The sequence below is a fragment of the Arachis hypogaea genome, chromosome 1, assembly GCF_003086295.3.
Source record: "Arachis hypogaea cultivar Tifrunner chromosome 1, arahy.Tifrunner.gnm2.J5K5, whole genome shotgun sequence".
Taxonomy (NCBI): Eukaryota; Viridiplantae; Streptophyta; class Magnoliopsida; order Fabales; family Fabaceae; genus Arachis; species Arachis hypogaea.
In genome coordinates this window covers 106,827,033-106,853,485 of record NC_092036.1, presented here as the reverse complement: position 1 = coordinate 106,853,485, position 26,453 = coordinate 106,827,033, and the positions used below count along the sequence as shown (strand labels likewise).

The following is a 26,453-nucleotide window of genomic DNA, read 5'->3' as shown; positions in this document are numbered from 1 at the left end:
ATGATACACATTTTTATTTCTTAAATAACGTATTTATATTTATTATCTAATGTATTACTCCCACTTTTGTTCACACATAATATATTAAATAATCTAACTTAAGTGATTAGTGGGTTTCACCCCAAGTTTTAGTGGACAAGATAAGAATTCTCTAAACCCTCATATTTTGTCATTTTTGTGAACCCTAGTGTTTGATTATATTAAATTACTTTAAGTTAGATTGAATTGTGTTGATTTGGCAATTGGCTTGCTTGGAATTGGGTTTTTGTGGTATTTGAAAGCTTGGGTGAAATCGGCTAATGTATAATTTTGGTTTTCTTTAGATAATATATAATGTCATGTGAAACATAGGCTAATTGCCTTAAAATAGGTATGAGTTGGTTGATGGAATACGTGTGATTAATTGGATGGAGTTTTGGTATGACCGTGTGAAAGAAATTGATGTGTAATTAAAGATTGTGATGATAAATGTTGGTGAAATTTGAGGCAGTGACCACGTGATAGATTGGAATGAATGATAATTATTGATTGTGATGATGATTGATGGTAATGTGAGCTTAGTGATAAAATTTGGTGAAATATTGTTGGATTTGGAATTTATGAATTGAAATTATTTGGGAATGATTAGGTTTGGATGGTTGGAAAATGATTGAGGAATAATTGATATGTGTAGAAGTGTGTAGTATTGAGATTGGTATGGAAAAAATTATGGTTTGGTTTGGAAGTTTTGAAAATTAGAGGCTTTGGTAAAATTTGGTAAAAATATATTTTTAACCAATTTTAACGGGCCTTAATTTGATTTCTGGACCCCCAAATTTTGTGAAACTTATCTTAAATGAAAATTGGGTCCGTGTAGTTTATGACATTCGAAGAACGTATGGAAAATAATTTTTAACAAAAAAGTTATGCGCGTTTAAAGTTTTGTGTAAAAAACTCAATTTTCTGCATTTAGCAGCGTTATGGAAAAACCCATATTCATGCATATGCAAGTTTCCGGTCTTGTCAGTGATCTCAGGTACGCGGAACTCGCATGCGTACGCGGAATTGATATTTTTTAAGGTGTGCGTACGCAGCAGATGGCACGCGTACGCGAGCAAACCTTTTTATCCCGAATGTTTGCGTATGCGGATGTAGCTCGCATATGCGACATGCGAAAATTTTTCATCATGTGTACGCGAGGGGTGACATGCGTACGCATGACCACTTTATTTTGCAGAAAATATATTTTTGTGTTTTTGAGCATTTCTCTAACTTTCTAAACCTCCGTAACACTTGTTTAAGATTTTCTAACTAGTGTTTAGACTTTGGGGCAAGCAAGAATGTACTGCGTAAATTAAACAGGATATTTCTGTCATGAAATTAGAGACAGTGACTTAGGTTTGTAATGTAAAGTGGATGAAATAATTAGAGTGGGTTGGTGGAGCGGAATGATGATGAGAACTTGAGATAAGAAAAACAGATGATGTAATATTATTGGTGATTTCATTGTGTACCTGACAAGGACGGTTGGTTAATCTCGCTTGTCAATAACCAAAGCACATTGCACGAGTAACAACAAAATATATAAAACCTTGCAAAAGCTCCAAGATACTTGAGTTTTAAAATTGTCGTAACGCTTTGTCATCCGTTACTTTACGGCCAGGGTAAAGCTTAGGGTGATAGAGTGTTATAAGCCGTCAATGGAATACCAAACTTGTCTCAGTGCTTACTGAATCTGGCAACAAATAATCGAAGTCAGAATATTCCTTATTCACCAAATGAACGACTTCAGGTTTCACTACAAGTTTAGCATATGTGGATGATTTTGTCTTGGCAGGGGATGATGCCAATGAGATTGAACACATCAAATCAGTTCTAGATGCCAGATTCAGCATCAAAGATTTAGAAAAACTTAATTACTTCTTGGGAATCATGGTTACTTATAACTAGGGGTAGAAAACGGATCTAAACCTGTTGGGCCGGCCCACGTAATCCGCCAAAAAAGACGGGCTAGGTTGGGAAATTAGGATCGCCAAAAAGCAAAAACCTGCCTAACCCACCTAACCCGCACCGCTTAAACCACGAGCTTTGGCGGGGCGGGCTTCCTTGTCTGGCTTAGTTTTTTTTGGTAAGGAAGTATTTTTGTAATTTTTTTTTGCCAAAATCCAACTTCTTTCAACCTAACTTACAAGAGTATGAAGATGAAAATTGAGTGTTTTGGATTTTGTTTATGTTGTTTTGGAGACAATATTAATAATTATGTTTTAGATTATGTTTATTTTGCTTTGGAGAAATTATTTATAATTATATTTTGGTTGAAAATTTGGTTTATAATTATGTTTATTAGATATTATAATTACAAAGAATTTAATGTTTGTAAATATAAAAAATATAATTTTTTATGCCTTTAGAAATTATAAATTTATTAATATGATTGTGAAATTATATATATTATTTAGTAGTTAATAGTAAAAAAAAGGAGCTTTGAAGTGCTTAGCTCGCCAACCCGCAGTTAGGCAGGCAGGGCGGGACGGGCTTTCCGCTTGCTACCCCTACTTATAACACAAAGGGATTGGCATTGTATGAAAAGAAGTATACAACAGATCTCTTAAAAGAATTTGGACTATTAGAGGCAAACCTGCTTCATGAACTATTCAATGCACCTCCCCAAGACCTGAGGAGAGCCTCTTACAAAGCCTATTTTGTGCAAAAAGGTCATTGGCAAGCTCCAATATCTTACCAACACTAGACTTGACATTACTTTTGTGGTGAGAAAGTTAAGTCAATATTTAGAATCTCCTACTCAATAATCATTACAAAGCGGTCTTGCGAGTTTTATGTTACTTGAAGAGCACTCCAGTCACAGACCTAGCTCTTTTTAATTTCCTTCTTGCTACTAACTTCAAACTCAATGGTTTTATCGATGCGGATTGGGCAACATGCCCCGATACTAGGCGATAGGTTACTACTTCTTTCTTGGCACAACGCTGATCTATTAAAAAAGCAGCAATCAGTAAATTGTGTCAAAATCGTCATCTGAAGCAGAATATAGAACCTTGGTAAATACCACTTGAGAATTTTTTTTGACTTCTCTGCCTGCTAGATGAACTTGGTGTGAGTAATTGATAGCAAATCTGCTCTAACTATGGCAACCAATCCGATTCTATTTGAATAAACAAAACACATAAAAACCGATTGCCATATAGTTCGAGACAAAGTCAACGAGAGAGTCATCAAGTTACTACTACTCATGACCTCTAATAATCAAATGACTGATCTTTTGATAAAGACATTGATACCAAGACTTTTTTACTCATATTATTTTAAATTAGGATTATTTAGACAGTCACAAATCTTACACTTCTCGGTTAAAGGGAGAAGTTAACTGATATAAATTCTATTTAAGTAAATTAGTCAATAGTTAGTTAGAGAGTAATTAATTTATTGCAGTTAGAAGTCTATTAGTGTGAATTAGAATTAGTCATAGTTAGTTGAGCATAATTAAATATATGTATAAATACTACATTATAATACTCTTGCTTGTGTGACTGTATTATTCTTCTGCAACTAATTTTCATTCACTTTTATATCTTCTCTCTCTCCCTCTTCTCTAGCACCTTCTTCTACTAGTGCAACTCTTTTCAACTTCAAATTTTATTAATATATAATTATTTTTATATAAATTTATTAATTAAAAATTATTAAATAATAATTTAACAAAATATATCTAATCATCTAATAATTTTTATCTAACACAAGTGCCCATGTGCCAAGTCACCCAAAAAAAAGGTGCGCCTGTGCCTTCGCCCTTAACTAGACATGCATTCCCAGGTTCAAGAAAGAGTAAATGCTGAAGTTAAGAGTGAAAGGAAAGTAATTAAGGCAACCAAGGTTCAAGGAGAATGAAATATGTAATTTGTAGTTCCCAAATCAATATGCAATTATAGGAAAATGAGAGGGCCGCTTCTAGTTGCAAATAAGGTGATAGAAGGAATATGAAGTTACGATGGTTGTGAGAATTGCATCGTGGGGTACAACCGGTACGTCACCTCCTCACGCCCACATTAAATGCATTACCATACACTCTCTCTTAAACCTATTTCCTAAACCCCCATGCACCAGCCATATTCCCAATAGAAGGTCGACACGTATCCCAATAAAGATTTCACAAGATTCCCTCGTCTCCCCCTATCCACCAGCTTCCCCCCAACAACAAAAACTTAAAAACATCCATTCCTCCTTCATTCTCTTCTTACACTTAATCATGTGCTTAGTAGTACCATAATTAATTAACAACCTTCTCTTTTTAACACTCTTTTAGTCCTTTTAAGTCTGTAGTCAAAACCTGCCTTTTCTTTGAACCACCATGGAACGGCGTCGAAATCCCACTAGCTACCCTCAAAACAATGCTTTCTCTTCTTATCCCTTCTCCGATAATGCATACAGCACTTCTTCTGCCCCCGCGCCACGTGGCAAGGGTCGTGCCGGTTACTCAACCGCCCCTTCCGGTGCTCGGGAACGTGGCCGCCGCTCTTCCTGTCAACAACACGAACCTTCCTCCAACTGGAATAACCGCTTTCCCATCCACATTTCCCAAGACTTCAACCACCTTGACCTGAACGCTGAAGACGACACCACCTCCGGCGCCGGCGGGGGAATCAACTTCGACGCGTACGAATCTGTACCGGTGGAGGTTAGCGGCGACGAAGTTCCCCTGCCGGTGGAATCGTTCGTGGAAACCGATTTCCACCAAGTTCTGAAGACGAACATCGAGCGGTGCAAGTACGTGAAGCCTACGCCGATTCAGCGACACGCCATTCCCATTGCTTCCGCCGGCCGTGACTTGATGGCGTGCGCGCAGACTGGGTCCGGTAAAACGGCGGCGTTTTGCTTCCCGATCATTTCTGTTATTCTTAAGAATCGTCGTCCGGGGTTTACTTCTGTGGTTCGTGATCGTGGCGGCACTGTTTCATATCCAACGGCACTTATTCTTTCTCCTACTAGAGAATTATCCTGCCAGGTTAGTTTCATGTTCTTTATTTTCTATCTGGCTTTTTCCGTTTTCCTTTTTACTCTCTATTTATTTTTGGAACATTGGTAGATACATGATGAAGCGAAGAAGTTTGCTCATCAAACTGGAGTGAAGGTTGTTGTTGCTTATGGTGGAGCTGCAATAACTCAGCAGGTGTGTTCTCAGGCTTATGGCTAATGCTAGGTTTAATTTGTGCTCTGAACTTTTGTTTTTTAATTAATAATTATTAATTAATGTAACAGCTGCGGAATTTAGAGAAGGGTGTTGATATACTTGTTGCTACTCCTGGGAGGTTGGTGGATATCATTGAAAGAGGGAGGGTTTCTTTGACAAGGATAAAGATTCTTGCTTTGGATGAGGCTGATCGAATGTTGGACATGGGATTTGAGCAGCAGATACGCAAGATTGTTGAGCAGATGGACATGCCTCCACCTGGTGTTAGGCAAACTATGCTTTTCAGCGCTACATTCCCTGATGATATTCAGGTGAACTTGAAAATTCATTCTTTCTCTTGCATGTATGCCTGTGATTGACGATATTTTGTTGGTGTTGCGTTAGGCTGCTTCAATAATTGTTGATTTTCAATTTATTGGTTATGTTGCAGAAGCTTGCATCTGACTTTCTATCAAACTACATATTCCTATCTGTTGGAAGGGTTGGTTCTAGCACTGAATTGATTGTGCAGAAAGTTGAATATGTTGAGGATAATGAAAAGATTAACCATCTAGTGGATCTACTCCATGGTCAAAATGCACGTGGCGCCAACGGGAAGGTAAAGAAAAAACAAGTAGCTGATGCTTTTATGTCTTATAATTTCTTGTTAAATACCGCTAATTGGATTATTGATTTGGTTTACTTGTTTTCTCCAATACAGCCTGCTTTGACTCTTGTATTTGTTGAAACAAAGAGGGGAGCGGATATTTTAGAATCTACCTTGACGAGAAAAGGGTTTCGTGCTATTGCAATACATGGTGACAAAGTTCAAATGGTAAGGCATTGTCTTTCTTTCGTTCTTGTCTTCTTGTATGATTGTTGCGATTTCTGTGTTATTTTATGCTGGCTGCTGTCTGAGTTATTCCTCTAGTAATAATTTATTTATTTAATTGTTAATAAGGTTTGTGTTGTGTTATTCTCTCAAATCACAAATTTTGATGATATGGTATATGCTTTCCATTGAGTTCAAGCTGCAAGTAATTTCTGAGGGACTAGTACGCTGGGTCAGTAGTTTTGTATAAAGAAGTGTTATTTCATGATTTTTGTTACATTTAAATGTTGATAACATTGCATTGATTTTCTTGACACGTGTGTTAACAATGTTGGATGTTAAATTGCGAACTAATATGCTATCTTACCATATTATTTATCATTTTATAATTTGATTACTAATGTTTGGCTACATTGACATATGTAGGAAAGGGAACGAGCTTTAAGATCCTTCAAAAAAGGTGCGACTCCTATCATGGTGGCGACAGATGTTGCTTCCAGAGGTTTGGATATCCCGCATGTGGCCCATGTCATCAATTATGATTTGCCAAGAAACATTGATGACTATGTTCATAGAATTGGCAGAACTGGCCGTGCTGGCAAATCTGGTTTTGCCACTGGCTTCTTCAGCTACAAGAACAATCATCTTGCAAAGCCTCTTGTTGACCTCTTGCAGGAAGCAAAGCAAGAAATTCCTTCTTGGCTGAGCCAATATGCTGGTGAGTCTTCACCATATGATGGCACTGGTGGTAGCCATCCATCTCAGCAGTATGGTGGCCGTGACTTCCGAAATGTTACTGAACCTGAAGTGGAGAATTATGACAACCACTCCACTACTTTTGGCGATTCATATAATGCTGATTATACATTTGACATAAAAGACTCCAATGAATATGCTGATTCGTCATCTTATGAGATGGCAAATTCAGTTCCTCCTGCTACCAGTTGTCATTATACTTATGCCAATACTGACTTGTATGGAGGTGGCAACGTTGAAGATGGTCCTGGAGGTTATGCATCGATTGTTGCAACTGGATGGGACTAGATAGATTGTTCAATTATTTTACTTTTCTGTTTTGTATGGAACTAAATTTATGCCATATAGAGAGTTATGTCGTGGAGTAGTTATCCCACCTTAGGTGGTAACATTTACCCTTTATCTTTTGGGTCTTATTACAAGTAACAGAAGAAGCTCAATCTGTAGATGCTAGCTAGTGCACTATCAGTGTCTTTGTGCCAAATACTTGGTGTGAATTTGTTTTGACAAATGATAGTTGACTTATAGATCACAATGATTATTTTGCTGTTTAATCTTCGTTACCAATAATTTGAGAATCGCTATCAAACTTATAATATCTATGTGAATGACTGATCTTCTTGTAGGAAGATGTATGTATAACTTTTGATAATTATTAATATATAAAAAGAATTAAATTTTGAATACTAAAGTTCTAGATTTGCAGTACTTTGTACAGGAACAAGATTTAGTGGTTTATATGTAGAATGTAGAATTGTTCGAGCATGACGACGAGGCTGTGGTTGTCATCATCCACTGATCTTTATCTGCCTCTCCTTGAGGATGATGCCATGGGACTTACGTTCCACAGAGCTGTGTTGTTAATTAGTGTGTCTGTCTCTTTTTTATAATGCAGTAGTTTATTCATGATTATTCCCCAGTTTTCATGGCTCTTTTGTACATATGTAAGTGTTTCATTTGAATCGCTTTCTTTGTAATTATCTTCCACTATTTTTATTCTATAATGCCTTAAAGACATGCATTTTCAATGCATGATCATGAATAAGGTAAATAAGTATCTAAATATTGATTTCCATGAGTAAATTATCTTCCACTAATAACATTTGACTAATTTAATATTTTAATCTGACACTGAGCTAAAATCAAGTTGAGTAATTTTTATATGGTACACCTTTCAACAGCTAGATTATGTTTCTAATAATAATAAAAAATAATAGAATCTCTCCAAATATAAAGAAAAACACTCTTGCATTAGAAAAATAAAACTCCCAAGAGAAATCACAAAAAAAAAAGAAGTCACTGCATCAATGAGATACTTTTCAACCCAAAAAAAAGTCAATGGATCAATGAGATGCTTTCCAAGTTGTGTTTTGACTTTTGAGCTCTAAGGATGGCTTCTAGTCTCTTTTAGGATATAGCAAACCCAAACATCGCCAAAACATATGCAAAGAAAATCCATCACATTGTTGAGACATACATCTGTGGAGTGTAATAATTTCCAGCCTTGTAACTTGCCACAAAAGTGGCTTTACAAAGGATGATTCAAGTGGAAATTAAGCCTGCTCAAAAAGCAAAGGTAATTATTTTGAAAACTGTTATTCCACACAAAGGAGTTTGCACAAGTGCTATTAGTTTTCTACAGAACTTGTCAGTATTGAGAGGGTAGAAAAACATTATGAGAAAGAAAAACCAAGATATGAAATACATTGAGTATGCTCAATATCACTATGGTCTACGTATGGAAAGGTTAATATGGTCCAGTATTGTACCGGGGAAGAAAAAACCTTCAAAACTAACAATTAGCACCAAGAATCACTTCTCTTTTCCTCTGCCAAAAAAGAATGAAGGAAAAAAAAAAGGGAACAATACCAATAAAAATCCTGTGGAACGAATTGCAGCTATCCACTCAGTTCCTAACTCTCTTCATTTTCAACAAGTATTCTCTTGCAAGCTTCATAGCACATGAAAGAAATCCCTGCAGCAGGAACTAGCTTGAAGCAGCTTGGTCCCAAACCTCTATACAACCCTGCAACCCCTTCCTTCTCGAGTATACTCATGAGGGCATGAAGCATGTTACTGTATTGCCTTCCATTTATAGCCCCAGCTTGCATATGCTTACGAGCAACCTCAAGTGGAAATGTTGCAGTGCTTGAGAATGCACCAGCAGCAGATCCAATTAAGAGGGTCATCACATTCCCAATTTCTTCCTTATTCAAAGCTTTCTTGTAAGCTTTTCTCAGTGTATCATAGGCAAGATAGTTTGTAGCAGCATAAGGGATTACACCAATTAGGCTTGGGGTGAGGCCTCTATAAAGCTCTGCAGGACCTTCTTCTCGAACAATTCTCAGGAATGCGTCAAGCAAGTTCTTGTACACCCCTCTCTGCCATTTATGACATGTCATGAAACTTAAGTCACTTACAGCTTATGAGATCAGGATCAACAAGTCTCTATATGAGTGCATACCTGGACAGTTAGACGAGTTTTGAGTAGCTCAAGAGGGTAGGTACATAAGGTAGAGCTAACTCCAGCAACAGCTCCTGAAATTAATGAGGCAGGAATAGGGATTTTCGGTTGCTCTCCAGGTTTAGGAGACAATTGCTTCTTGATTGTATCATAAGCAAACAGCTGCATGTCCCACCAGATGTCATTAGAATTTAATTAAGTTGATTAAATTAAGGCTCTATATATGGCTGGTGGTATAGATGAATTTGAGAGTAGAAGTTTATAAAACATTGTGATTGTAAGTTCAAACAAGAAGACAACAAGCCAAATATTAAGCTAGTTGTCCCCTTCCAGCTTCACATGTCAGGCATTTCCAGCTTCTAAATAAGTGAATAATCATAATTGATCTTTCATAGATAAATTCCAATGAATCAATTCGTGCCAACAAAGGAAATGGCAGATAAAAAAAGTAGCAGTTATAGTTCAACTAAGATGGTGAAAGAAGCTATTTGAAAAGTGGCACTGGTTATGAATTTTGAATGACAAATACACGAAACAAAAGCTATCTAGGATCATACCATATATTCGAAATAATTTTGTGTACACACACCTCAATGGCCTTGCTTGGAGCAACACGGATGACATTAGCAAAATTTCCTCTGAACAAGCCTTTCCATCCATCAACTTCCATGATAGACTGAAACACTTGAACGGAGCTACGTCCGCAGCTCCCCACCATCAAATGTGTTCTTATGGTCTCCAGCGGCGCCACCGCAGTCCTTGACACTGCACCTGCAATAGCCCCACTTATCAACCTCCTCAAAGATGGATTCCCAATCTTAAACTTCAGCTTAAACCCCTTCTTCCTTTTCTTATTCATCATAAGGCCTTCCTCATCAACTTCAAGTGCAGCTTCTTCATGCTCATCACTCAACAAAAATCCTTTAAACCTTGTTGTAGTTTGAAAACCAAACTCATCAGGTATCAACACGTTCTTCATGGAAGAATTAGCCAAGGGGAGTTTTGCGGCATTGTCTCGAGCAGGTGGTGGATTTGGTGAAATACCAAAGCCAAATCCTGCTTGACCAACACTTGCAAATAGGCCAGTTGGATGAACATGAACGTTATCCCCATGTGATACCCATTCTAACTTTATTCTGCGTATTACTACATCTCTGCAGCCATATTCAACACCTTGCACCCTTCCCATGTCCAATGATATATCTTAAGCTACAAAAGACAAGCTAGTTCCTTCAAGTGGTTTGATACTTGTATAAGAACTACAACTCGTTTTAAAAATATTAACTTTATAAAGTGTCGAGAGATTAAAGATGGTTTTGAGAAAATGGGGACACAAGAATATGCCAATTCTGGAGGTGATAATAACATAGACTAAACTTAGCTGATGAAAAAAGGGAATAATTCTACTATTCTAGGAATGACCAGGGCTGAGGAACACAATGAACTGAGGAATAAAGTTAAAGTTGAAACAAAAAATAAAAAAATGGAATTTTATTTGGATGAGGAATATTGACGAAGAACACAAACCAGAAACTCTCTCTCTCTGCCTCGGCAACAAAGGCAAAGAAGAGAAGAGAGCAAAGATGGTGTAGTTCTCAATGCTCTGCTTCTTACCTTTATGGAACTTGTTTCCTTTGTTTGATCCAAGAGCCAAAGGAAACTATAATTTGTCCATTTAAATTTGGATAATGTACAAAATATTATAACTATTTAAATGATTAAATTTATATATAAATATGCTAAATTATCTGTCATAACTTCAGCTATTTATTATTTATGTAAAATTTCGATTTTCAATTTATAGAGTATGATAGCGTTGACAATCAAATTTTTAAACAATGCTTAAGAAAAAAAAAAAAAAGAAATTAGGAAAACTGGTAGTTCATTATATTTTATATATCTTTTCCATTTTCAATTTTTTTTTAATCAAGTTTATCTTAAGCCACAGGACTCGGATAAATCTATTTTACTTCACAGAAAAAAAAGAAGGAGATAAAACCCAACAGACGTGACAACAAAATAACTAAAAGAGAGAGTAGCAGTTTTATGTGCACGTCCTTTGGGCCTAATACGATCCAAAAAGAGTCATTCTAGTATGCCCAACTACTCTCCATTGGGCCAAACCCATTTGACAATTATCGTTGACCCGGAGTAAAATGTAAAAGACAATATAATCGTCAACAAGGAAAAAATCTCACGTGTGGCGGTGGCATGAAACAGAAGGCAGAGACTGATAAGCACGTGCGACATACAGCGCGTGGTAGTGGAAGACATAGTGCGATTTAACGTTATAAGGCGAAAACGAAGGTTGAGAACAACTGAGGGTTAGAGAGGAGTTCCAAATTTTATCCAACAATTCCCCAATCACGAACCCTAATCCCATGAATTGAAGCAATTCTTCGACGATCATCGTCTCTCTGATTCAATCCCCATCTGTAAGTTCAATTTCAATTCCCTGAATCCCAATCCCAATCCCAAGCTCTTCTTTTTTATTGATTAAATTCCAATCCTATCCCTAATTCCGCAATTTCGATCATCTTCGTTTTCTATATAGCTGGTCAGATCTGTTAACTAGAAATCGAGAATGGATGGGAACAAGGACGACGCGCTCAAATGCTTGAAAATTGGGAAACAGGCTTTAGAATCTGGGGATCGAAACCGCGCCTTGAAGTTCCTTACCAAGGCTCGCCGCCTCGACCCAACGCTTCCCGTCGACGACCTTTTGTCGGCTACAGAAGGCACTGCGGCGGCCGAGTCAAACCCTAATTCACGATTCGAAACGCCAGCGCCAACCCCCGAGGTGCGTTCCAGCGCGTCGTCGCCAAAATCGTTCTCAAACGATCAACCCTCAATCCGACGAAGGGTTTCGGCAGCTGAACCCTCTTCGTCTTCATCATCGGTATCATACACGGAGGAGCAAGTCACCGTGGTTAGAGAGATTCGGAGGAAGAAGAACTATTATGAGATTCTAGGGTTGGAGAAGAGTTGCACTGTGGATGACGTGCGAAAAGCCTACAGAAAACTCTCCCTGAAGGTTCATCCTGATAAGAACAAAGCTCCGGGCTCTGAAGAAGCCTTCAAGTCCGTTTCAAAGGCGTTTCAGTGTCTCAGCAATGATGAGAATAGAAGAAAGTATGATCTTGCCGGAGAAGATGAGTCCCTCTTTGAGCAGCGGGCCGCTGCCAGGCCGGGCCCCAGGGCCTATCGCCATGGGTACTATGAGGCTGATTTTGATGCTGAGGAGATTTTCAGGAACTTCTTCTTTGGTGGGATGGCTCCTACAACCCAATTTGGTGGGTTCAGTTTTGGGCCTGGGATGGGTCCTAGGCCGGCGGATAATGGCTCCGGTGGTGGCTTCAACATTCGAGCTTTGATTCAGCTGCTCCCTGTTCTGCTGATTCTGCTGTTGAATTTCTTGCCTTCTTCGGATCCTGTGTATTCTCTTTCAAGGTCTTATCCTTATGAATTTCGGTACATTACCCCGAAGGGTGTTCACTACTATGTTAAGACAACCAAGTTCAATGAGGAGTATCCTATAGGTAGCACGGAACGGGCTACAATTGAAGAAAGGGTTGAGAGGGAATACTTCAGCATTCTTCGGCAGAATTGTCGTCTCGAGGTGCAGCGTCGCCAATGGGGGTATATCCAGGAAACGCCACACTGTGAGATGCTCCGGAAGTTTGATTCCGTGAATTGATCATACCCCCCAATCAAGGTCAAGTTTTTATCTTACTTTATTATATAGATGTAAATTTGCCCCCATTGCGATGGATACAAAGAATTTATTATTAGTTTTTGACTCCTATGATGCAGCTTATCATAATAATCCATTTGGTGCCTTGCTTGTGTACCAATTGGTCGTCATAAAAAGTATTGCCTACAACACATTCTTTCTTCTCATCACATGTCACTTCTGAACAAATATATTTTAGCATTTTGTTACCTATTTACCCACCATTACTGATTTTGTCACTCCAGTATATGCATTAAGTTGCCGCCAGGCATACTGTTAGATATTACTTGAATCATGATGCTGTGTTGAACTTTGGCATCACTAGTAAACTTTAAAGTTTGAATAATCAATAATGTGTACTGATGTTTAAACCAAAACAAGCAGTAGCATGTGAGTAGATTAAAAAAAAAATTAATATTCAAGATCTTGCTTAGCTCTAGTGATTTTAGTTCAGCAAATTCTCGAGTTTTTTTTCCCTTTTTTGTTTTGTTTTGGAGGGAAGGCAGGGTTGAACTTCGAAATGGGTGCGTTTCATACTTCCTTATTTAACTTTAAGGATGACGGTCCATAAATTTAACGCGATCGGTTGGCTGATATCAAAATATATGCATAACATTCAGTTGATACGAGTAATACATAATGAATCCGAGGGTTTCTTATTCTTACATCCGTATTAACAAATTGTACATGGTAGATTCCCCTTATTATCCTCGCTAATAGTGATAGGATCTGTGTTTATAGTTTGTATCATTTGTCTGTGCAGAGTATCTTGAATAGGGTGTTAGCATTTCCCTTTTATGGAGGATACATTGGAAATTTGGAATCTTTCCTGGGTCATGGCATTCTCTTTACACGCCATTGGAAACTTTTCCTGTGGAAATTTGGAATCTTCACCCCGAATTCTAGCACGTAAGCGCCTTTTGTGGGGTGGGGGTTATATTTTCTGTCAGTTGATGTATGAAGTTGTAAGGCACTATTAACTTACCATCTTTAATTATTTGCCTACGTTTAAAAATTGAGCTCTTCAGAGTCGTTGTGCTTGGCCGTGCTCTCACACAACTCGTTAGTTGTATTTTCCTCGCGCGTTTTGTATGGGGTTCCAAGTTTGGGTAAGTACTAAGTACACGTACTTGTGATTGTGTTTTGGGAACATTTAAAAAGCGTCCTTAAAAATAAGGAAGGTTGACTTTAAACGAGTTAATGGTAGTTAATGGTCAAATTAGTCTCGATGAGTCGTTCTTCGAAATTGTCACTAAAATATTTTATCAATTAATTTGGTTCTTCAAGGATTTTAAATTAATTATTTTTATCTTTTTGTCATTCCATTAACAATATGCGTTAAGATAGCATACATGATACTTAGGGTTTGTTAGGGTTTGTTTGGGTGAGTTTTTTAAAATTTTTTTTTGAGTTATCTTTTTTAAAAGATCTTATGAAAAAGTAAAAGTAATTTTATGTTTGGGTATTTTATGCAAAAGATTTTTTTATCTATCAATTATGTTTGGGTATAACAATATAAAAATATTTTTTTTGTTTATATATTACATGAAAAGCATCTTTTTTTTAAGAGAAAAAGATTTTTAAAAAAAGATGTAAATTACAATTTCTCAAAAAAGATATAATTTTTTTAGTGTTTTTATTTTTACTACTAGAAATTTGTCAAACATACTAAAAATAAAAATAAAAGATTTTTTTCATTGAAAAATATTTTTTTATTAAAATAATGCCGCCCAAACAAGCATTTAGTATGTCTAATTAGACGTTGATCAAATATATTTATTAAAATTTATTAATTTAGTCATTTTTTCAATTAAATAAATCCTAATTTTAATATAATCTAATGGCTAAATTGATAGATTTTTAAAACATTTGTTTAGTGTATAATTGAACATATTAGATTAGGTGTTATATATATTGTCAATTAACATTTTATATTATCAATTGTATGAATTTGGATTCTCTAAATTTTAAATTTGTATTTTAGAGGGTAAAGTGTGATCTTTTACCCTTAAATGGTTTTTCTCTCATTTATTCTTGATCCCATCTATGAAATAAATGGTGAGAAATCACACTTTACTCTCTAAAGTGAAATTTAAACTTTAGAGGATCCAAATCCCAATTGTATAGTGTGTAATTGAACATATTAGCTTAGGTGTTATATATATATTGTCAATTAACATTTTATATTATCAATTGCCGCCGACAAAAATTGTTAATAGAATAACGGAGGAATAAAAATAATTAATTTATGATCGTTGTAAAACTAATTTAATTGATAAAATATCTATGAGACAAATTAAAAAAATAATATCTTTTAAAAATTATTTTTTTATCAAATATAGAAAGATTCGAACCCACAATTTTTTAAGTGAATATAAAAAAATTATGTCATTTATGCTGTAACTCAACTAATTTGACTGTCTATTAGCTTGAGTAATCATTATCCATTGCACATCATATGAGCCTCTAAAATCAGTTCGAATAAACTTATTACTGGTGCCATTTCGGCACATCAGTTTTTGTTTATGCATGCAAAAGATTTGCCATCCAAACTAGCACCTTGCTTCCACATGAATGTGCTTTACTTGGTTGAGGTGTTACGTGGTTATTCAAGTTACCCTAACGTGAACATATATGCTTTTTTTATTTATTTATTTATTTTTTGTTTGTCAATGAGTTATAGCTCACACGGCATTCTATTCTCTTCTCATCTCAAAGGTCAAGGGTGTGTTTTCAAATAATATGGAGACTTGATGTGTTTTTTTATATGGAGAGTACATTTGTTTTTCTTTATTTTAATTTTTTTTAAGCATATAAATATCTGACTCTCAAATTTATATTTTAGTATTAAAAAAAATTGTGTGCAAATCATACACTACAATTTACTTTACTGTAGATGAAAAAATATTTTAACACATTGAATCTTTCAATTTGTGAACTTAAAAATTTGATCCCCATATTTTTTTTACAAATTTTATTATTCTTTAAATCTGAAGGTCTAATTTATTATTTAAAATTAAAAAAATTAAAATTCATATAAAAAATACATCAATTAACTATTATCATGAATTACACATGATCTTTTTTCATATCTAAACAAAATTAGCTGAACATAAATTGTCGCAATATAAATGCTTATTTTATTTGATGTAGAAGAGATGTATGCTTTTGGCATATTAGGGAGGGGGAGTTTTTTTTTTTTTGTGTACAGTGAGGGGGAGTTTTGATAAAGAATGATTAAAAACTTCTCTAATATCGTTTTCTTTCAAAATAAGAGTAAGATGATCTGATACCTTCTTGCGGCAATCTTTCTTAAGGAATATGTTTTACTGTATATAATCCAATTTTTACTAAGAGGAGTTATCAAAATATGCTCAAATGCATTTAAAAAATTTTTTTTTTTCTGTTGAAAACTAAGAAAATGACCAATTTTTTTATACTATAATTCTTTTTCCATGTACTAATTATATGATAAAAATAACGATGATGATGATACTATCTCTATTCACAAATAATAATTCATTTTAAAATTGTAGTTTTTCACAAATAATTGTTTTAGAATATCTAGCCAATATTAAGTGAATTTTTTCATAATTACATCCCCTTTTTTTGGGGTTTTTTTAATGATTTAAATAAGAAAAGAAAAGAATCCATCAGTGGAACGCCAAAAATATATAATAAGGGAAAATCAGGCCTAAAAGATCACAAATTTATTTTTGGAAATTAAAGAGAAACGTTAAAACGTAGAAGGCCCAGTATGTTTTTGAGCAATAGGCCCAGTTGAGTAGAACAAATGACCATAACCCTAGTGACCCACAAAAGGCATAAAGCCCAATACAAAAAAATATATAAAAAAAACATTAGTGGGTTTGTATATAAAAGGACAATTATACATATTTAACGACTCAACATCTCTCATAAACCCTGCAGCCCCTTTTTTGTGTCTTCGAAAAACCCTAGCCCCCCTTTCTCCCCCTCTCTTCCTTCAATCGAAAATGGTACGCTCTCTCCTTTTCATTCCACTTCCTAATCGAATTCTGTTCAAATCTTGATTCAACGATGAATTTTTCTTCCTTTATTAATTTTGTTTTGATTTGAGTTTGCAGACAGGAGAAGCTGTGAACCCAAAAGCTTACCCTTTGGCAGATGCTCAACTCACCATAACCATACTCGATCTTGTTCAGCAAGCTGCCAACTACAAACAGCTCAAAAAGGGTGCTAATGAAGGTATTATTATTATTATTATTATCGTCACTCTATTGTTACTTCAAACTGCAAATGTTAACAATCATTTATTTATTTGTTGCAGCCACTAAGACCCTGAACAGGGGTATTTCGGAGTTTGTTGTTATGGCGGCTGATACTGAGCCGCTTGAGATTCTCCTCCACCTTCCTCTTCTTGCTGAGGATAAGGTATATCTCTCTCGCTCGCTCGCATAACATTTATTTATAGCGAAGGAATTGCATTGACAGAGTGCGTATCCGGACATTGGTAGTTATTATTAGTCACGATTCAGTGTGGGAGCTATAAAAATCTCTGGGATTAATTGACATTGCGCCTGGATCGCGATTAGTATGCAAAGTAACGATTAAGGAACAAACTGGGTTATTTTATTGTTAGTGACCAATATGTCACGCTTCTGCATATTGATCATTTGGAAAATTGAATTATATAATGTATCTTTAGTTTAATACTTTAGTTACTTTTTGGTCATTTTTATTTCAGGATTTTATTATGTGGCATGTATTATATCTTCATTTAGAGGTTTTAGCTAACATGTGCTCTAAGGGAACATGATAAGCTTACCATTAGTGAAAAGTTTTAAATGTTCTCATTTAAATGAACGCAAAACAAATGAATTGAAAACTTAGATTTTTTATATTTTCAATAAAAACTTTCTTAACTTGTAAACCCTAATTTCATCTATTATTATCGTTTATGTATCTTATGTTCTTTTGTAGTACCTTTCTTTTATGAGATTCTTTCTTTGCAATTATGTGCCATGATGTGTAATAAATCGATTAAGTGTCATGGTTGAATTTGTCTCCATAGTGAAGATGTTGATTCAGGTTGCGGGTTGTTGTCAAGTTGTTTAATAGTTGGGGCAAGTAAGATATAAATTGTGTGTGGAAATGATAGTACAAGGCTTTTAATATTGATTCATGACTATTCATGATGCTTATTTTAACTCTCTTACTCTGTATTTTTGTGTCTCGTCATTATAGGTCATTGATCATTTATATGTGTACTTGATTTTCTTTTAGAACGTTCCCTATGTCTTTGTCCCATCAAAACAAGCACTTGGGCGAGCTTGTGGTGTCACCCGGCCAGTGATTGCATGTTCTGTGACAACAAATGAAGGAAGTCAGTTGAAATCACAGATACAGCAACTAAAGGTACTTTCATGATATTTCTATTGCTGTTCCTTTGGTTTTTGTGGTCATATGTTTCTTTAGTTAAGCATATATTCTAAGTATTTTGTTTCTATTGCAGGATGCTATTGAGAAGCTGTTGATCTAAAATATCCATGATATCGGTATGATGGGCTTCTGGAGCAGTGCTGAATGAGCCCTCAGAGGCTTTGACTGGATGAGATGTTGTTGTTCACATTAGGCATAGATGATGCTTATATTTTAACCTACTTTAATTTTTCTATCTACTTTGAAAGATTATTTGAGTGGTATTTTTGTTGAAGTTAGAACGAGTGAGTGTGATGTTTTAAACTTGTTATTATATTTTGTTCAATGCAGTTCTCTGGTAGTATGGCGGTGATCATTGATGAATTTTTAGAGTTACTGAATTTCTTTTCATAAGTCGGAACATTTTCTACAGACATGAAATTTAAATCAATTTATCACGATGCAGTGCTAAGGGAAAAAAACATGGCCAAAATTACAGACAGCTTTTGTAATAAGTTGATAACCCATTTTCTATCATTTAACTACTCAATACATTAAGCCCGTAGAATTGAGTTTATCTTCATCAACTCTCAATTTATATAACCTTTAATTAAACTTATGCAAAACTGCGTATTTATATTAAATAGATATGGTTAATAGTTAAATTTGTTTTTAGAATTACTTATTCTTCAAATTGGTCTCTAAAGTAAAAGTTTATATTAGTCATTAATTTTTAAAAGATAAAACATAAATCAAATTTATCTGTTTTTTAGTTAGTTAAAGATGTGTCACGTGACATGATGATGTTATAACTTGTGACATGTCACATATTATTAGACATATCAAAGTTAATCAAATTAGTATTTAAAAATATACATGTAAGTTATTTTATTTTTAAAATTAATTAAATTAATTTTTATATAAATTTTTTTCATAATATTACATTTTTGATATTTTTTAATATTACTAATTTTAATATTTTTTAAGACCTTAATAAACAAAATTTTCTTTATATAAATAATAAAAATAATTAAATTATTACAAAGTTATCTTTTTTCATTTGCATTTCAAAATTTTACATTTCCAAATTTTATCCTTTTTGTAGTGACTTTTTTATTTAAATGATTTTATGAAATTATTATTAGTTATATAATAAAAAAGTAATTTTTTTGAATTTTATTAAATAAATATTTTAAAATTTAAATTTTTTAGATTTTTTTAAATTTATAAGTTTTATTATTATTTATTTATGTGATAGAACTCAATAATTAAAAAGCCGAATTTGTAGGATCACTCTTTGAATCTTAATAATATCTTAACGTAGTGTTTTCCAATATTATTATTATTTAGTTATTGTCATTCCCTATGAAGCATAGACACTTTCCTTATTTGCCGTGTTTGTATGTCGGACACATTTCGTGTCTCCGTATTTTATAAAAATTCTAAATTTGTGTGACTGCGTGTCTTGTGTCAATGTGCTTTATAGGCCATTTCTCTATATCTTTTTAATTATCAGACTTTTTTTTTAAAAAAAAGTTAATTTGTTAATCAGAATTTTGAACTAAAACAACTATAGAAGGATGACAATGGATAACTAATTATAGATTGGACTAAATTTTGGGAGGAATCAACTAAATTTTGCATGTCATGTATCACTAACTTTATACGTCGATCAATTATCTTATGAGTTGTGACACATGACATTAGCATACTACGTTATCGTGATACTTAATATGACATATTATTATCTAACTAACAAAATAACTAATTTGACTTATATTTTATCTTTTAAAAATTAATATGATTAATTTAATTTTTTAAAGTTTAATTTAAAAAATAAATAATCTTTTAAAAATAAATTTGACTATTAAACCCACGTAGATAAACTTGCTGTTCTCACTTGGAGATTTTTTCACAAAGTCTAAAAGTATAATGGTAAAGACATTATTTCACGAGTTATAACGTATTTTCACTATTATTTCAACATTTTTTTTTTCTTTGAATGATTTTCAACTTGGAATACTTGGACTAAAAAGTAAAAATACAAGAATAAGCATGCTATATTATGTAGCATCTTTACTTTCTTCAAAGATTTCCAACTGAGAATACTTGGACTCAATACAAGGATAAGCATACTATTCTACGTGAATATGCGACATATTTATTTTCTTCAGAATACTTGGACACAAAATACAAGGGTAATCCTGCTGTATAAGCAGTTTTCACTTTTCAATAAAGTGAAATTTCGATTAGGGGAGTCAACATGAACTAAATATAGTGGGTCGATCTATTTATTCATTTAAACGGAGCGAATTTTATTTCTAAAGTTAAGTTTGTTTATATTTCAAGTTAAACAGATTAGTTTGTAGGATAAACAAGATGCTATTAACATATGATACTTGTAATTTTACCAAAAATAATAAATAAAAAAATAGAACCTCAATGCATTAGTACACAATACATATGTAAAACTTATCACAGATGCATCATATTTACCCAAAAATAAAAAAAGTATAATCTTGTTTTAAAAATTTTTATTAGGGAAAAGTATACAAGAAGTGGGCGTGCCGGAGTGGTTATCGGGCATGACTAGAAATCATGTGGGCTCTGCCCGCGCAGGTTCGAATCCTGCCGCTCACGTAATTTTTTAATTCTTTTTCTATTTGGCAGACTTTGAAGCAAATCCAATACCAACACATGTCAATGCAATCAGAACGATAATGGATCCCATTCTCATCCATGTGTGGTATTGGTTGTACTCCATCACCTTCTCTTTTTCAAGCCTTAATTTCCACGCACAAATAATATGAACAAAGAACTTAAGGGTTCCTTCACCCTGATCCATACAAGCTTAGATTTTGCACCTTTTCGATCCATTTTTTAAGCTATGATATGTAATCCATGACTTCATAAATTATATGTACAGCACGCAAGCGTAACTATATATTTGTAACCGATGGACCAATTTTGAACATCTTTATTTTCATCATATAATTGCATTGTTAAATATGTGTATATAGTTATATACCTCTAAAGGAATAAGGTGGTGAGGGTATAATAATCAACAGTTATGTTACGAGGGTACATATAAAGATCGGTCACTAAATTAATTACATGTATAAAATATAAAAAAAATTTCAAGTGTTTTTGATATATTGGTATTCTAGTCATTTTTAACCGTATATCTCAACTATAAAAAATATATAATATATATTAATTAAAATCAACTGTTAAAGTTATTGTAATATTAATGTTTTAGATATACTTACAATTTTTTCTAAAATATATATAACAAAATTTAAAATATATTTTTTATTCTTAATGTTTGTAATTTTTTTTAAAATATCTTTAACATTTAATTTCATTCAATTTTTTTAAATTTTTTTATTTTTGTCAAAAATTAAAACTATTCTTAAAAGTTTTTAATTTTATCCATAATATTTTACATGAAATTGATGTCTAAAAATAATTTTGACACAAATTGAAAATATTAGAAATAAAATTAAATGGAACTAAACGCTAGAAAATTTTTTGAAGAAAATTAAAAAAAAGTATACTTTAAATATATATTAAAATCAAGTTAAATAACATATATATTTATACATAAATATATAAGAACTAATTTGATGACTATTTTTTAGTATGTACATAAAAAATAATTAGCTATCAATCAATTACTACATATAATAAAAAATATGTGATCAAATAAACTCTTTTAAAATGAGAAAGTTAGTAGAGTAATAAATGAGGATTTAACCATTATTACTCACATATAATGAGAGTTATAAATTTTAGAGTAATTACCCAAATCAGTCCCAGAGAATTTTAGAATCGGACATTTTAGTCCCAAAAAAAATTAATACACATATTAATCCCCAAGGTTTTACTCCGGCAGACAAATCAGTCCATAGTTCATTTTTCGGCAGTATAATTATCCAGATCAGTTCCCAAAGATTTTAAAAACGGACATTTTTGTCCCCAAAAAAAACTAATGTACAAATCAATCCCCAACGTTTCTCTTTGTTAGACATAATAGTCTCCCGTCCAAAAATAAAATAAAATAAAATAATTATTATTATTAATTGCACAATAATATTGTACTATATTTTTTGTATCTTTTGGACAAAAATAATGATAAATTTATTCATTAAATTTATATATATATATATATATATATATATATATATATATATATATATATATATATATATATATATATATATATATATATATATAGTGTCACTCAATAATAATAATAATAATAATAAAATTATTAGAGATTATTTTACAAGAAATTTAAAGTTAAAACCATTTGATATTTTTGTATTTAATATAATCAAAAGATATCTAAGTAAAAATATATATATATATATATGTTTGTATTAAAAAATATGTATAAAAGAAAATATTTTAATTTAAATTTATATTAAATACATATTTTTTTAATACAAACATTTTTTAAAAATATTACATCTTTTGATTATATTAAATATAAAAATATCAAATAGTTTTAACTTTAAATTTCTTATAAAATAATCTTTAATAATTTTATTGATTATTATTATTATTATTATTATTAATAAAAATAATAATTTATTCATTAGATTCTTTTATATATATATATATATATATATATAGTCACTCCATAATAATAATAAATAAAATTATTAGAGATTATTTTACAAAAAATTTAAGATTAAAATCATTTGATATTTTTGTATTTAATATAATTAAAAGATGTACTATTTTAAAAAAATGTTTGTATTAAAAAAATGTATTTAATATAAATCTAAATTAAAATATTTTCTTTTAATATATATTATTGTGCAATTAATAATAATAATTATTTTATTTTATTTTATTTTTGGATGGGACTATTATGTCTAACAGAGAGAAATATTGGGGATTGATTTGTACATTAGTTTTTCTTGGGGACTAAAATGTCCGTTTTTAAAATTTTTGGGGGACTGATTTGGGTAATTACACTTCGAAAAATGAATTGGGAACTGATTTGTTTGCCGGAATAAAACCTTGAGAATTAATCTGTGTATTAATTTTCTTTGGGGACTAAAATGTCCGATTCTAAAATTCTCAGGGAGGGACTGATTTAGGTAATTACTCTAAATTTTATGGTAATTAACCTTTCACTTTATTACTTTACCAATCTTCCCATCTTATAGAATCTAAATTTAAAAAAAAAATGTATGTAACGTCTCATAAATTTTTTTTATTATATTATTATAAATAAATTTGATTATTTTATTATAGCATATTTGATTATTTTGACGACTGATTAAATAATTTAAAATAAAATTCTATAAATCAAAATATATAAATATGTATAAAGACATAATACTTTATTTAAAAAAGAATGGAAAAATGTATACATAAAAGATCGTACGATAGATAAAATTACGTTATTTTTATCTATGCTCCGATGGTCACATTTATCACTCCGTCAATAAAAGTGTATCTCCTTTAGTAGAAGGGAGAAATGTACATGTGTCATGTTTTTTTCCATTCTAACAGTGTGCAATAAGTAATGTGACTATAGTAATTAGGTGGATATTTGATTAAGATTTTTAAATTAAAATTGAGACTAAAATTTCTTTTACCTTATCTTTCCTTCCTCATTTTATAACCAGAAATGGGAAAAAAATTGTGGAATTCTAACAAAGAAGAAATGATTACAACTCAACGAAAGAAGATCCCATATTCTTTAGTTGCACTAGTATTTCTGATTGCTCTTCTTCGTTACTTAGAAGCAAGAAGAAGAAACAATTTGACTACAACAATAGCAAGTACGTATTTGCATAAACTTGATGCAGTGATGCTAGAGTCTAGAATGAAATGAAATCTTAGAAAATTGTTTTTTCAATATCTACCGTGAGACATATGCTGTGGCAGTGCGTTGCTGTTGTAATTTATTTTTGTTCCATGATTTGTCTTTCTTCTCTGTTCTTTCTTCAAATTGCACAAAAAATTGAACATTGATGTGAATATTTTGTATGTGCTAGTGAAATTGAAGATGGTGAAAGAAATTTAGGAGTTCTAGAAAAGAGTAAATAAAACCCATAAAAAGATTCATGTTTCTAAAAGACAGAACTTGTTGTTGGTGCGCCAAAGAAGGATGAAAATATATGTGAAGAAATTGCTATTCACAATTTTCAGATTGATGAAGAATTAAAGTACATTAGAAAAATAATACGAAACATTTGCTTATGATTGAGATTTTGTGCTTTGTTGTCGCTTATGGTAATTATCCAAAAGTGAAGTTCGAATTATAATACTTTTGTAAAATTATTCTTCTTTGTTAGAATTTTAAATATCTATTTCTTTTTTGTTTCCCACGGTATCTCCTATCCCGATAGGTTAAGGACTAATCCGTCGCGATACTGAGTTTTTATTTAAGGGTTTGTTGCTGGCCAATGGATTGCTACATGCATAAGGCGGGATTTAAACCCCTACACTTGTTTAAGCGAACTAGTGAACTAACCACTAGACCAACCAACTTAGTTATTAAATAATCACATCACTTAGATACTTATTGCATAGTGTTACATGAAAAAAAAAGCATAATATTTATGCAACTTTACTAACAACAATACACTTTTATTGACAGAATAATGAATGTAATTAATAATGAGTATAATTTATGTATACACTTGATTTATTAAATAATGTGTGTATAATTTTGTTCACTGTGTGATCTTTTATATCTACATTTATCCATTCTTCTTTGATTTAACTTTTGATTTTTACATAAAGCATTTATTTTATATCAATTAATAACTATCCCACTCCCACCTCGACCTCCCACAATGGATTTTATTCCGATTTATTCGTGAATAGAGTACCCATGATGCCATAGTATCCTATATTATTTGAGGCTTATGGGTGGTTTCATAATAGTATTTGTTGAACCATCATTATCATGGACCATAAATTCTAAGTGTGGTCCCATCTTGGAAATCCAATTAGCCAGTCAAATTGTTCAACACTCGTTTTTGGTTGTCAATGTTGTCCTTTTTATTTCATTTTAATAAAATCAAAGTCTTACAAGTGTTGTAGGTGCGGGATAAACGTGAAGATTGCACTTTGAGATTCACTAAATAAAAATTGTATATATTTTCCATAGCAATTAACACTTGCTGGAATTTCAAAATCATTTGATGAACACTCCTTAATGGTGGGAATAAAATAATGCTATGAATGACAAAACATAGTGCACACTGCACACCCGTTAAATAATAATAGAGAGAGAAAAACAAATTCCACACTCTATTATTCTTGCCTTTAACATAATTACTCGCGACAAAACTAATTCATTGTCATTAGATTAATCAAACCAACAAACATTACTCTTTTCATCTCAATCGCATATAAGAGTTGGTAATTTTGATGAGTATTGATTGCTTGAATTTAATATTTGTTTTTGTATTGATAATGTAATATGAGTCATGCTAAGTGGTAAAGTGGTCAATAATCTTTTATCAGCGTATGGTTAATTTAACACTGACATATTTTTAAAAAAAAAAAAAGTGAAAAGATAGTTAAGAAAAAAAATATACTACAAATTATGACATTAACCAAAATAAATTTATTAGCTAAAAAATATTAATCAAGTAAATTTTCTCAAATAGTAGAAACAAAAGATGACACTAACATTACGCATTTTTTTTATTATATTTATTAACAAACTTTCAATAATAAAAATAAAAATACTAAAAAGGTTAATACTATTATTTAGAATTTGTTTGAATGGCTTCTAAGAAAAGATATTACTCTAAGTAATTTTTTTAAAAGATATTTTAAAAAATAAAAGTAATTTGATATTTAAATATCTTAAATAATCATTTATATTTTTATATGAGATATCTAAATATTAAATTATTTTTATTTTCTTAAAAAAATTAAAATATTTAGTTAAAATATTTTTTTAGAAATTCACCCAAAAATACCCTTAACATTCGTCCCACAGTAACTAAATTATTTGAGATACAATGAATTCATACTAATGGTAAGACCAAAAAATGAGTTGCATATGTGTTTTTCTATTTTATTTTTTTATTATCTTTTATAACCACTCCCAGATATGCACATG

The 26,453-nt window shown here is 32.2% G+C and overlaps 4 protein-coding genes and 1 non-coding gene across 8 annotated transcripts; 4 read left to right on the top strand and 1 right to left on the bottom strand.

Annotated features, from left to right (window-relative positions):
• Window positions 1-4,216: 4,216 nt before the first annotated feature.
• LOC112769013 (DEAD-box ATP-dependent RNA helicase 52) lies at window positions 4,217-7,311 on the top strand. The gene is made up of 6 exons (XM_025813430.3): window positions 4,217-4,999; window positions 5,081-5,164; window positions 5,254-5,496; window positions 5,616-5,783; window positions 5,886-5,999; window positions 6,423-7,311. The coding sequence occupies exons 1-6, from the start codon at window positions 4,346-4,348 to the stop codon at window positions 7,038-7,040; spliced, it is 1,881 nt and encodes a 626-aa protein (XP_025669215.1). The 5' UTR covers window positions 4,217-4,345; the 3' UTR covers window positions 7,041-7,311.
• Window positions 7,312-7,891: 580 nt separating this feature from the next.
• On the bottom strand, window positions 7,892-10,903 carry LOC112707794 (adenine nucleotide transporter BT1, chloroplastic/mitochondrial). 2 transcript variants are annotated; one of them, XM_025759764.2, is made up of 4 exons: window positions 9,806-10,903; window positions 9,217-9,378; window positions 8,622-9,133; window positions 7,892-8,311 (listed from the first exon to the last, which is right to left on the bottom strand). In XM_025759764.2, the coding sequence occupies exons 1-3, from the start codon at window positions 10,403-10,405 to the stop codon at window positions 8,666-8,668; spliced, it is 1,230 nt and encodes a 409-aa protein (XP_025615549.1). In that variant the 5' UTR covers window positions 10,406-10,903; the 3' UTR covers window positions 7,892-8,311; window positions 8,622-8,665. The 2 variants fall into 2 exon arrangements, with proteins under 2 accessions (XP_025615549.1, XP_029144079.1); XM_029288246.2 differs by lacking the exon at window positions 7,892-8,311 and having other exon boundaries at window positions 8,313-9,133.
• Window positions 10,904-11,416: 513 nt separating this feature from the next.
• LOC112707780 (chaperone protein dnaJ 49) lies at window positions 11,417-13,968 on the top strand. 3 transcript variants are annotated; one of them, XM_025759743.3, is made up of 3 exons: window positions 11,417-11,651; window positions 11,771-12,931; window positions 13,713-13,968. In XM_025759743.3, the coding sequence occupies exon 2, from the start codon at window positions 11,801-11,803 to the stop codon at window positions 12,911-12,913; it is 1,113 nt and encodes a 370-aa protein (XP_025615528.1). In that variant the 5' UTR covers window positions 11,417-11,651; window positions 11,771-11,800; the 3' UTR covers window positions 12,914-12,931; window positions 13,713-13,968. The 3 variants fall into 3 exon arrangements, with proteins under 3 accessions (XP_025615528.1, XP_072067644.1, XP_025615537.1); XM_072211543.1 differs by lacking the exon at window positions 13,713-13,968 and having other exon boundaries at window positions 11,489-11,651; window positions 11,771-13,176; XM_025759752.3 differs by lacking the exon at window positions 13,713-13,968 and having other exon boundaries at window positions 11,528-11,651; window positions 11,779-13,176.
• A 2,857-nt stretch (window positions 13,969-16,825) lies between these two features.
• Window positions 16,826-18,741, top strand: LOC112707774 (uncharacterized). The gene is made up of 5 exons (XM_025759722.2): window positions 16,826-16,947; window positions 17,056-17,176; window positions 17,259-17,362; window positions 18,215-18,346; window positions 18,444-18,741. The coding sequence occupies exons 1-5, from the start codon at window positions 16,945-16,947 to the stop codon at window positions 18,468-18,470; spliced, it is 387 nt and encodes a 128-aa protein (XP_025615507.1). The 5' UTR covers window positions 16,826-16,944; the 3' UTR covers window positions 18,471-18,741.
• A 2,166-nt stretch (window positions 18,742-20,907) lies between these two features.
• TRNAS-AGA (transfer RNA serine (anticodon AGA)) lies at window positions 20,908-20,989 on the top strand. The gene has a single exon. It is a non-coding gene; the product is annotated as a tRNA-Ser (tRNA).
• Window positions 20,990-26,453: the final 5,464 nt, after the last annotated feature.

Coding starts and splice junctions, on each gene's coding strand:
- LOC112769013 (XM_025813430.3), top strand. CDS start 4,346: ATGGAACGGCGTCGAAATCCCACTAGCTACCCTCAAAACAATGCTTTC. Junction 5,497..5,615: donor CATTCCCTGATGATATTCAG/GTGAACTTGAAA, acceptor GTTATGTTGCAG/AAGCTTGCATCTGACTTTCT. Junction 5,784..5,885: donor CACGTGGCGCCAACGGGAAG/GTAAAGAAAAAA, acceptor TCTCCAATACAG/CCTGCTTTGACTCTTGTATT.
- LOC112707794 (XM_025759764.2), bottom strand. CDS start 10,405: ATGGGAAGGGTGCAAGGTGTTGAATATGGCTGCAGAGATGTAGTAATA. Junction 9,379..9,805: donor CTCCAAGCAAGGCCATTGAG/GTGTGTGTACAC, acceptor TGGGACATGCAG/CTGTTTGCTTATGATACAAT. Junction 9,134..9,216: donor AAACTCGTCTAACTGTCCAG/GTATGCACTCAT, acceptor CATAAATGGCAG/AGAGGGGTGTACAAGAACTT.
- LOC112707780 (XM_025759743.3), top strand. CDS start 11,801: ATGGATGGGAACAAGGACGACGCGCTCAAATGCTTGAAAATTGGGAAA.
- LOC112707774 (XM_025759722.2), top strand. Junction 17,363..18,214: donor CTCTTCTTGCTGAGGATAAG/GTATATCTCTCT, acceptor ATTTTCTTTTAG/AACGTTCCCTATGTCTTTGT. Junction 18,347..18,443: donor CACAGATACAGCAACTAAAG/GTACTTTCATGA, acceptor TTTCTATTGCAG/GATGCTATTGAGAAGCTGTT.